Source organism: Diuraphis noxia, unplaced genomic scaffold (assembly GCF_037042655.1).
Source record: "Diuraphis noxia isolate RWA-SAM2 unplaced genomic scaffold, SU_Dnox_SAM2 contig0003, whole genome shotgun sequence".
Lineage (NCBI taxonomy): Eukaryota > Metazoa > Arthropoda > Insecta > Hemiptera > Aphididae > Diuraphis > Diuraphis noxia.
Window position 1 is genome coordinate 31,299,925 of NW_028301713.1, and position 12,657 is coordinate 31,312,581.

The 12,657-nt window shown below is 26.7% G+C and overlaps 1 protein-coding gene across 2 annotated transcripts; it reads left to right on the plus strand.

Moving 5' to 3' along the window:
• Positions 1–509: 509 nt before the first annotated feature.
• On the plus strand, positions 510–9,162 carry Ankle2 (ankyrin repeat and LEM domain-containing protein 2). 2 transcript variants are annotated; one of them, XM_089223895.1, is made up of 11 exons: positions 511–953; positions 1,020–1,336; positions 1,672–1,977; positions 2,040–2,201; positions 2,270–2,469; positions 2,544–2,838; positions 2,902–3,170; positions 4,455–4,663; positions 6,133–6,189; positions 6,465–6,600; positions 7,835–9,162. In XM_089223895.1, the coding sequence occupies exons 1-11, from the start codon at positions 869–871 to the stop codon at positions 7,965–7,967; spliced, it is 2,169 nt and encodes a 722-aa protein (XP_089080021.1). In that variant the 5' UTR covers positions 511–868; the 3' UTR covers positions 7,968–9,162. The 2 variants fall into 2 exon arrangements, with proteins under 2 accessions (XP_089080022.1, XP_089080021.1); XM_089223896.1 differs by lacking the exon at positions 6,133–6,189 and having other exon boundaries at positions 510–953.
• The last annotated feature ends 3,495 nt before the right edge of the window (positions 9,163–12,657 follow it).

Consider the following 12,657-nt stretch of genomic DNA (forward strand, 5'->3'; position numbering starts at 1 on the left):
GGCGATGTACTGATGTATCGATATGACGATGATGAACTGGATAAATTCATAGATAATATATTATATTGTCTATGGATAGATTAGCGAATGCCATAATAACGTTAAAGTAGTATCACTGTAGAATGGGACCATAGACATATAAAGACATATATATACATATATATATATATATATAGACATTAGTCATATACAGACATTTAAAGGTCAAAGGTCTATGCATAATGCATGGGAGATGGGATGGGAGATGGACATTGATCATATTTTGATGTTTGATCTTTCATCATTGTTATTATTATTATATTATTATCACTATATGATAAGCGGTCCTCTAATGTTCACGATGGTAATATTTTGGTGGTAGAAATACTCTGTTATCACGTCCACGTGACTGCGGTGCCCAATGACGGAACCGAACGCGGATCGTATGATCCGGGAAACTGATCCGAGTAGCGTTTTTGTTGGCACCGCCGTTGCTATGTTTTTAAATGATGCTTATCAATAACGGTGCTTGGCGCTCGTCAAAATAATAAATATGCTCAAGTCTCAAATAACAAATAAAATTAACTGGCAACTTACTAACAAGTACCAGATCGAAAATATAATATAAAAATACGTTTCTGTAATTTGTGACAAACTCGATTTTCGTTTTAATCTTGTCTTTTTTTACCATACTTAAAGTATAAAAATGTTTGTCGTTGGATTTTTCAATAATTATCCCAGGCATCTTATGATGGCGCTTATAATTACCGTCTAGTGCATTAAAGTCCAATTTTTAGGAGTGTGTTAATCACATAATAGTTGAAGATACGGTTGAATTATAATATAATTTTTGTACTTTGGTGTGTCCAGATCTCTTAGGAGAGATCCCATGGATTCAAGTAATGCTGCAAACGTTTCAGATGACGAAGAATCGTTTTATGGCGTTTTTGTGGAATCTGATGTTGATGATAGTAGTAAGTTTTGTCATCATTTTTTTATTTATTTTTTTATTTAAATAAATACATTATTTGAAACCATAGATACTCCTAGAGTGTTCACTAATTTTCAAGAAACACTTTCTGCAGTTAAATCCAACAAAACTGCCAGATTCAAGCTGTTCAGATCAGCAACTGAAGCTGAAAGATTTAGCGTTTTTGGGCAAGAAATACCTATAAAACAGATAGAAAAAAATACTTGTAATGTATCTTCTAGTTTTACTTTTAAGTCTTTAAAATCTGAAGATCTGGTTGCATTTCGTCGTCTAATTGAAAGTGGAGAACTAGATAAGGTGAAGCTGGCTGTAAATTCAAATCCGAGGTTTCTTGTTAGCAGTGGTGATACACCATCAATAATTCAAGTAAAATATTTTAAAGCTTGATATGTCGAGGGATCTATTAATAGTAAAACTTTCATTACTACTCTAATTTTACTTTGAAACAAAACTTTTTACCTTTTATTTTAAATATGCTTTATAATTTTATGAACTGTTAAGCTTTAGTATGTCTTAAATTAATTCACACTGCAATTTTTATTTATAATTTTGTACCTTATAAAAACTTAATTTTTAAGTTTATCAAAAAAATAAGATTTGAAAGTTTTTTAAATTATTTCAAGTATTTCTAATTTAGTTATTTTTATAATTTAGTTAGCTTATTATATAAAATTTACTTATGTACATTTTTTTTTTACTAGGAAGGATGTCGATATAACGCTATGCATGTAGCCGCTCGATATGATCAACCACAAATTGTTCGTTTTATAATGGAGTGCGTTACTAGTTCAGAATTTATAAAAAGTTTATATGGTATGGAACAATCATATTTATCACGGAGTGAAATCATTGCAGATTTGTATTTAAATACACCTGACAAAGCTGCAAATGATACACCTCTTCATATTGCCTCAAAATTTGGCCATGTGGATGTAGTAAGAGAGCTTATTTCATATGATCAATGTTTACTAACGTCTCTAAATAAATATCTTCAAACTCCTAAGGATGTAAGTTTCATTGATGAAATAAATTATTATTGAAAATTAAAATATAACATAATTTAACGTAGGTTATATGTTCAAGAAACAACAAAGAAATGTATAATGAAATATTAAACTTATTAGAAAATGGATTTTTTGTTCCAATGTGGAAATCTGATGATGATTGTGTTCAACCAACAATTGGCAAACCATTTTCACCTAAATCCTCAACAAAAATTCCTCAACTACAGGTAATAATTATAATAAATTTTTTAAATTTTACTATGAACACAATTTCCTATATTTTGTTTTCATTTAGAATGACAATCCTAAATCATTAAATCCTATACTTGAATTAAGAGCTGTGGCTGGACCAATGAATGAATCACAAGCCTTAAATTTTTGGAAGGATTGGAAATCACCAGTTCGGAAAACATTATTATCTCCTTCACCAAAAAAGTCACCGTTAAGCCCAAAACAAAATGAGTTTAAAAATAAAAGTATTGAAAAAGCAGGAAGGTAATTTAAACCATTTCTAATGAATTGTATTTTTAATTACTTATAAATGTATTATTTATTTTAATAAATTATAGAGATTTAGCTGAAAAAAAGAATGTTGGTTGGGCTGAATATTGGCCGTTTCTTGATAAAATAGTGGATCTTAAATCAAATAGAGGTTTAGATTTACTTGAAAAATACTTGAGACAAAGATTTAGTATAAAAGAACAAGATTATCCTGTAGTATCACCGCCACGAGCTGTTTTACTAAGTCCTATGGATGAATTGTGTAAAGCATTAGAGTCTATGAGAATTGGAACTATTTTAAATAGACGAAGTCCTCGAGAAAATACAGTTGTATCTTATACTTGTGTTGTAAAATCTTGTAAAGTACGTGTAAACTAAAAAAAATGTATTTATAAAATAAAGTTATTCTAAGTTCTTATTTTTTAGGTTTTAGCAGAACGTTTATCAAATGTAATAATATCTGAATATAAAAATAATATTCTAGGCATTGAATCATTAGCTATTCGATTATGTCATGAAGTTAGACATTTAATGGGTTTAGAAGATAGTTTTTACTCTGATAATCGTTTTGATTCAAAGGTTAAAGGAAAAATTCACGGAAAAGTAGCTGAGCATCTTTGTCAATTGTTAATTAATAATTTGGAACTTGTGAGCAATGTTTCTTTAATAGTTACTAAACTCCAAAAGTATTATGCGTGAGTAAATTTCAATTATATTTTATTATTATTTCACTCAAGAGATTTCTTGGTATCACTTATATCTCTAAGTATTGTTGCTCTGTCTTACAAACAAACAACATAAAAACAATTTTGTGTTAACTTGAAATATTAGATGTACAAAAAAATTACGATTTTAAAATACTTATAACTCGTTTCAAAATTAAAACATAGTAAAAGCCCATGAGGTCGTCTACATAATATTTTTACCTTTAAATTTTATAAGATATCAATTCACTCAAATTTTTAAACTCATGAAGCTAAATGTGAAATAGTTTTAAAAAGAATTCAACAATCCTACAATGCCTGAAAATTGTTCCTATAAAGTCATTTTTATTGATATAACACGTTGATTGCCATGCAGCTGCCGGCGGCCTCAGGAATATTTATCATGGGTACACCAAAGACATTTTTCAGTGTCATTATAAACTTGTATTTGTATATATACTATTGAATTTGAAAAAAAATTAAAAATACAAAAAAAAATGTTAAAATTATGTTTATTACACCAAAAAAATTGCAACTATTCCCACTACGCCACAGCATATTTTCAAGATCAGTATTGTAGCGCCATGGAAAAGTTAATAATTTAAACCCAAATTTATTTACGGCAGCCCGCGGCCATATGGTCTCCTATGAATGATATAATGCGGCAGCCGGCGGTCTAAAAATTATCAATACCTAATTATTATTATACGGACGCCGGCGGCCGCATGGCAGTCAACGTGATAATACACTTTATCAAACCCACTAGGGCAGTAAATTACTGAAAAAAATATCATAATTTATTAAGGTGGCAACTAAAATATAAAATATAATTTCCAAATTTTAAAAAATTTAGAAAATTTATAAAACCACTCCCGGCACACATTGTTCCAATATATACTATTTAATTATTTATATTATTCAACTGAAACTTTTAGATGCTATTTTAGAACTGATTTTTTTGTTGCTTTACAATATATAATGCATAATATTTTTTTTGTGTGTACCTACAGCTGTTACAATTGTTAAAACCGTTATATTTTTAGTTAATTTAATAGAGTGTAAAATATTGCTGACATAAAAAGTTGTTATACAAAGTTGGTTGTTACAGTGAAGTAATAAATAAAAGATAAAAGATTATATTTAGTATACTTGTAGGTATTTTCAACCTTTCAAAATCTACAAATAATTATCAAATTGTACTATTGTTTATTCAAATTATTTCATATAAACTAAATATATATTTATAATTGATTTGATTATAAAAATATGTTACAGATGTCATGCAATTGGAAGTCGTAGTGAAATTACTGGAGCTTGTTTGGTAACTCAGATACATAAGATTCTAACTGAAAAGTCTTCTATTATGCATAATATACAATCTAATGATGATGATGAGCTAAGTTGTGAGCAATGGTTTTCAACTGCTGTTCCTTGTTTATGTAGTATTGAAACTAAAAGGTTAAAACCTAAACAACTATTTTGTGGTAAATATACAAAATACTTAGTAATTAATTCAGACTGATAGTACATACAGTTGTATTTATTAAACATAAACTTATTGTTTTATTTCTGAGTTATGTTTTGGGGCGTTCTTACAATGTCCGATTAAAATTAATGGACACTTAACCGGTAGAATTATGCTGTTAAAAATCCCACTAAGCGTCGGTTAACCATTAACAGACACTTAACCAGGCATTGTAAGAACCGGCATTAGTTGTATATTTATAACAACTATAAATTTTACATAATAGTTTTTATCAGCCTTTCAGGACTTATAATTAATTTATGAGGTTAATTTAATGTATAAGTGATTGATATTTAAGAGGTCTAGTTTATATTAGAGTATCCTCAATTAATTTTGGTATGATTTAAGTTTTAGATGATAAGAAGATTATTAAATGTAATTGTGAGATGGTTTTTTAAGAATCACATCATGTCAGGTTGAAAGTTTGATACTAATGTTGCTGTGTTTTGTTAGATGTCTACTTTTTGTATTTTTGTTTTATTTTAATAATTTTATGTTAAAAGATCTGTTAATTTTATTTGTTTAGAAATACCTATGAAAAATCCTTTTTTACTTCAAAGTTTTTATTAACAATCTCTGTTTACAATATTACACAATAGGTAAACTGGATGAGCTTGAATGATGGGAAAGGAAAATCGCCCATTGTCGCTAATGGGTGTCGCTACCCATAGTGGCCTCATTTAGAGGATAGAGTAAATCCCTACACCAGTTCCTTTTAAGGCACCTGGATGGGTTATTTGGAATTTGTTTGAGTGAAAAGTGAGTGATTATAGGATTTGTGTGAGTATTGAAAGTTGTGTGTGTTTTTTGTAAATGAGCATATCAAAATTATTAAGCGTAGATAGGTAGATTGAAAAGCCTGTATTGTAATTAGTATTGGATCATTTGGTTGAGTTCCAAACTTGGATCTCATGGTGCACCACACAGGTCTTAGAAATATATGAGGTTGTTTGTTTATTTTGAGGGAGAGCAGAGTAGAGGTTTAAGAAGATGAAGACTAAAATTGAGAGCTTGGCATTTGTATTTTAAGTGTGGACTCCAAATGAGGTGTTTATCAAGTGTTATTCCCAGATATTTAGTTGAGGGGGAAGAGATCGATAATCTTATGTTTAAATTTAAATTTTAGTTTACAAGTAATGGATTACAATACACAGTAACACAAAACATATAGGTTTTGATATTATAATCCTATTTTGCAGTTAGGAAATTCAAAATTTTTTTCAAAAATCCCTTAAAATTAATATTATACTCTTTTGGAATGATGTGTATATATAATAATAATTATTATGTTATTGACTTTTGTAACAGTTATCATTTTTATCAATTGTTTAAATTGCATGCTAAAGTTATTTCATTTTTCTTTTAGATACTTTTTAGCACATTTGTCTTGTATATAAGTTTTTATAGTTTATGTTTTACTTTAATTAGATAATGAACCTGTTAAAAAACTAGACAAAACTGAAGAATCAAAAAATATCATAAATGGTAATCATATATTTCAAAAATTTAATTTTTATTAGTTGAAGAAATGTTTTAGTCTTATTGTTAACTTTTTCACTGCTACACTATTTTATGTTCTGAAACCTGGTTATTTTACATAAAATAAAGAGATGCAATTGTGGTGCAGTGAAAGGGTTAAAACTTAAACTATAGATAATATGTAAAATACATTAAGTTCAATTCATGAAAGATGAGAACTATAATCGAATAGTATTAAATAACTAAGATTGTGCTTATTTATTTTTGTCTAATGATTTTAGGTTATGACTCAGACGATGACGTTTTTTCAAGTGCCCCTACGAGTCCATGTCATGAATATTCTTCGTCTGATGAATCTGACGAACCAAATGTGTATCATAACGCCGAACGTGATTTTTCTTATTTATTATTTTCAAGGTAACTATTTTAATAACATTAGATAACATAACATTTTTTTGTTTTTTCACAGCCTTGTAGACCCAAAACCAAACACCCTATTATAACTATTTCCATACATTTGATTTTGTCCTATTACATGCTAATCTATATTCGGGTGAAAGTCTGCAACATCTCCTTGACATCTTCTTTTTTTTGATTAAGTGAACGTGAGTATGTTTGTGTGTGACCATATTGTTTGTTCACGTCTTGTACAGGAAGGAGGATACTGGTTTGGAGCTAAAAAGCCTTGATTTGATGGAGTTTATTGTTGGATTCCTGGTCCCATAGTTGTTTATGTGCTTTTTTTATACCTTTCAACGGTGCATCTAATTACATCTTTAAGAGATGATAATTCTATTTCTGGTGTATTATAATTGGTGAATGTTTCCTTAGCTACATTATTGGCTTTTTCGTTCTCAGGTATGTTTTTATGGGTGGGTATCCAAAAGAAGGTTACCGACAGTGGCAATAGAAAAAAGGCCTTTTCTTGAGTATGGTTTATTATTTCATTAGATAACTCGTGGTTTTTTATAGGTGGGATAGAGTTAAGGGAGTATTTCAAATAATATACAAATACTATTGTAAGTTAATCTTTTTTTCTCTTTTCTCTAAGTTCTATTATATGTATTAACTTAGCCAAATATTTATTTATGATTATTATGATGAATGTACATATTATTACAATGTAAAATATAAAATATAAATTATCTGTTCTAATAATTTTAGGTAAGGTAATATTCTGATAAAGTTTACTAGTTTCTTTCTACAATACCCTACCATCTATATTTAAAATATTGCCCGGGAAACACTTGAACTCTATGTTATATGCTACTGCAAAAGCAAAAAGCTTACTTTGTCTGTATACTCAAAAAGATTTATTAATTTTCTACATTGTTTTTATTATATCTTGAATGAAAGTTAATTTAATATATATGTTATTAAGTTTATGCTCTAATTTTTTTCACAAAATAAATTAAATACTTTTATTTTATAAAGAACAAAAAATGTGAAAATATATACTCTGTCCTAAATATATATATTGCTTTTTGCAATATAAAGTGTGACTAGTTTTTGTTCAGATTCTTTTCTTTTGGTATGAAGTTTATTGTTTAAAATATAATATAATAACATTGGCTAAAATATTATATAATTATTATTAATTTTAGTGGTTGAATAAATGATAAATGTTTCATAATTGAATTTTTTTTTTCAGAGATGAACCAATAGATTATGATTATGAAATATTTGATGCTATTAATGGCATAAATGTAGATTCCGACAAATATCCATGGCTTTATAGGTGGTTGTATTCAATGAATGACTACATTAATTTAAACGATCTGTGATAAAAAATGAATGTTATGTATATTATCTTTTAATGTGATGATTTATTATTTAAGTAGACAATACTATATTTTATTAAATTTATAATGTGTTTATAAGGTTTTATAATAAATTTAAATACAAAACTAAATTTTGTTAGTATTTAATATTGTAATCTATTTTCAATATTTTGAATTATTTTGAATAACTTAACGCTTATTTTTGTAATAATTTATTTAGCCATTTGATCTATATATTTTTTTAAAACTTATAGGGTAATTTTTAATGGTGTTAACTGTTGCTCATGAAATGAATTATGCTAAATTTCTACTTATGGGATTACATTGTATTATAAATGTTGGTGTATCATAATATAATATATAGAAATCTGATACTACAATAGTACAATATATATAAATGTTTTTCATGATTTATGAACTGTTGAATATTTGTATTCGTTTGTTAGTTGAACTTTGTTCAGACTATATAACAGAGTTTATAAACAAATGTAATAAATATAATAAAAAACATTATGGTACAAATTGAATAATATAATTGTTTATACTCTAAAATGTTCTAATATATTTTGTATTGGTTCTTGTATTTTACTTTCTACAATTTAAAGTTATACTCCACATTATAGTGATAAAATTTTGTTAAGTTACCTACTTTAATTTATTGGCTCATTGTTAAGAGCATGCTACACCCGCATGTGTTGTTTCCGTCTTACAAGTGCGTAACATTGCAAAAACTGTTTCGCGCAGGAAAGAACCGAGAAAGTTACAGTTATAACTAAGAAACGAAATTTTCACCACATAAAAAGGAGAATTTTGTCTGTGCAATATCACTTATACAAAAAAAATTCTTTATATTGTTTTATAATACATTAATTTTGTGTTTTTTTAAGCATGAATAACTTTTTTTGTAGTTCTGATATCGATAAAATAAAAACGATATTGCACAGAAAATATTCTCCTTTTTATGTGATGAAAATTTCGTTTCTTAGTTATAACTGTAGCTTTCTCGGTTCTTTTACGCGCGAAACAGTTTTTGCAATGTTACGCACTTGTAAGATGGAGACAACACATGCGGGTGTAGCATCCTCTTAATTAGTTAATAATTAATTTATAATTTAGGCTAGTTGTTGAAAAATTAAGAGTATTTTTGAATAGTTTAATCAGAATGTTACAGGAAGACCTAATAAATAAAGTTAATTGATTCATGCTCTAATTTTTATTTTTTAATAATATCAATATGAAAGAGTTAAAGGTGAAGTGAATAATATTAGTAAGTCATAAGTATTTTAAGGTTCGATGGGCTGCTATTACTAATATTTAAAGGAATAATGGATGTAAAAAATCATTGAGAAATGCCTAGATTGCAATACATAAGTCAGATAATAGAAGGATGTAACTCATATGAAAACAGAAGAGGAAGGTAAGTGATAGAGAAACATTGAAATTGCTGTAAGCTAATCATTTGATTGAATATTGTAGATAAAGAGAGATATTCATACTTAAATTACACATAATTATAAATAAAGAATTTACCTACTACCCCTTGAAACCCAAGCTATTGTGTTAGAGCAAAGTTGTTATTAATTTTTAACTAATTATTTAGTATGAAAAGAAGATGAATCTTTAGTTATTTTTTTCCAGAAATTATTGATTATTGAAAAGTAAAAATTTTAGATTCTGAACGAAATGATGAATGTATTGATTTTACAATGATATGTTTTTTTTTTGTGTCTGTGTACAGCATAACTAGTCGAAATAATGCTTCGATTTCAAACTTTGGGGGAGGTTTCCTATGTAAAAGTAAATATCCTTGGTGCATTACAAAGGTCAAAAGTAAACATTTTCCAACAGTTTTCAAAAAAATCGAGAAAAACAAAAAAAAAAATGACAGAAAAACGGGAATTTTTACGCAAAACCAGTTTTCGACCAAATCGATTTTTTTGTATGGTTGTAATTCAAAAACTAATCACTGTAAATACTTGAAATTTTCACCAAATGTTTATGTTATCTATATACAGTTTAATTTTTTGAGTTATTTATAGACCACTGAAATTTTCAATTTTTTTGAGAACTTTTTTGTGAAGTGCCGGTAAAAAAATGTTGGACGACCAAAAAAACTTGAAAATTTAATACAAGGTTACTTATCCTTATTGTAGCTAAAAAAAATTAAAAATCGTAAGTCACAATTTTTTTTATAAGCGTTTATATTTCAAATTTTTACGAAATCTGTCGAAAACGCTAAAATTTACAGGTAATTTTGAAGTTGAAAAATCATAAAATTTTTTATGTTTAACTAAGAATTAAAAATACAACACTAAGTTTTCCTTCAAGTAGCTATAGAGAAAACTAGAAGCATCATTTTAAGAAAAATTTTAAGTGCGTTTGAATTTTAAATTTTTTCGAAATAGCGTAACGATTTATCCTCAAACGGTTTTAAATATTTGTTATTATTCAAAAAGTATAAGTCGTAGATACTTGAAAATTTCACCAGTTATTTAGAATTGGCATTTTCTTTACATGATTTAATTTTCAAAATATTTTGACTTTTTTTGAGATATTTATAGACGACTGAAATTTTCAATTTGTCTAAAAATTTTTTTTTGAAGTGTCGATAACATTTTTTTGGCCCTATCAAAATGCTTGAAAATTTAATACAAAGTTCCTCATAAGTTATTCTTATAGTGATTAAAAAATTATAAGAATACATATGCACAATTTTTTTTTATTAGCATTTGAAGATCATATATTGACAAAAATTCGTCAAAACCATGAATATTTTTTTTGTGTTTGTCATTACGTTTTGGGGCAGTAAAAATGTTTCGACTTTTAACTTCAGTACCTTGTTAAATTAGAAAGTGAATGTAGTTGATACTTTGGGGGATCAAAAGTAAAAAATTCTTAATGTTTTTCTAAATAATCGGGATAAACAAACTAAAAATTAACGGAAAAACAGGAAATTTTACGTACAATCAGTTTTCGACAAAATCAATTTTGATTTTTGATGTAACTTTAAAACGAATGACCATTGATACATGAAATTTTCACCGAATGTTTATATAAGTACTTATATTCTATCCACCATGAAATTTTTAAAAAATTTTGACTTAAGTTGAACTATTCATAGGTAGGTATATGAAATTTTCAATCATTATTAGTTTTTTTTTATTAAAATTTTTTAGGTAGAAAATCTTGAAAATTTAATACAAGGCTCTTAACATATTATTACAATAGCAGTTGAAAAATAAAATAAATTCATAGTTACAATTTTTTTTAATAAGCATTCAAAGTTTGAATTTTGACAAAATACCTAAAAATCACAAAAATTCACAAATTATTTTAAGCTAAAAATTCATAAAAAATTTTCTTTTTTAAACCAAGATTTAAAAATGTAATATATGATTCCTTACAAGTTTTTCAATCTTTATCACAAAAAAAATGTCCACCGGAAATGCAAATTAAATTTTTATTAGCATTTGAATTTCAAATATTGACAAAAATTCGTCAAAACCATGAATATTTGCGAATTATTTTGTAGTTCAAAATTCATAATATTGTTTGTATTTTTATCTAAGGTTATAAAATTCAACACTAAGTTTTCCATAAGTTTTGCTACAAATAGCTATAAAGAAAATTTGAAGCGTCATTATAGGAAAAATGTTTTGAGCGTTTGAGTTTTAAATTTTTATGAAATCACGTAATGATAACGATTTATCCTCAAACCTGATATATGTATATCTATGATAATATAAGGTATTATGAATTATGATAACTACATGCAATGTTTTTGGAAAAATTAATTAACCATGCCTTATGCAAAATGCGTCCTAATTGAAAAATAAAATATTTGTTTCAAAATAGAATATATGACAATATTTAAATATAATATATCCTAGACTGACTAATCATCTCCGTTCAGAATCGTTTTTCGTATACAATGATGCCTATTATTGCATTCAAATCTAACCTACCCTAGTCAGAGGTCCACCCCACCACCTAATGTACAAATGTACAGCAGAGCGATACCCACTTTCCCGCTTTTTTTCTTTTTAATTTTTAACATTTTTTTTGTCCGCAAAAATCAACACAAAATCAGTTTTCGACCAAATCAATTTTGGTTTTTGGCGTAACTCTAAAAATCAATTTATTTTGACAGAGTTTTGTCACATAATATTCTTATTTTTGAGTTTTTGCTTATTTAAATACTACTATCAAAAATAAAATAATTTTGATTAATTATTAGACTATAATTTTTTGTCTCTAATATGTTATTATGATATTATGATCATATTTGTGTTGGTTTTTATACTGTTAACTTTATTGGCATGGAATCACAATACAAAATTAAAATATTAAAATATTTAAAACCAAAAAATAATAAATATATTATAAATAAAATAATATAATATACCTATATATAGGTACATAAAATCCAAATACCATTGACTCACTGATCGCTGTATCTCAAAAACTACTCAATGTACGAACTTTAAATATGATATAGGGGTTCCTCTAATCAATAATTCATGCAATAGGAAAAGATTTTTCAACATTTTGATTTCAATGGGTTGAAATCGCAACAATACAATTTTACGAGCAAATTGTATATCTATATTTTATATAAATATTATTGTGTGTTTCTATAATAAATCGTATTGTAACTTTCAACTTGTGTTTAAGAGTACTTCTTATGTTATAA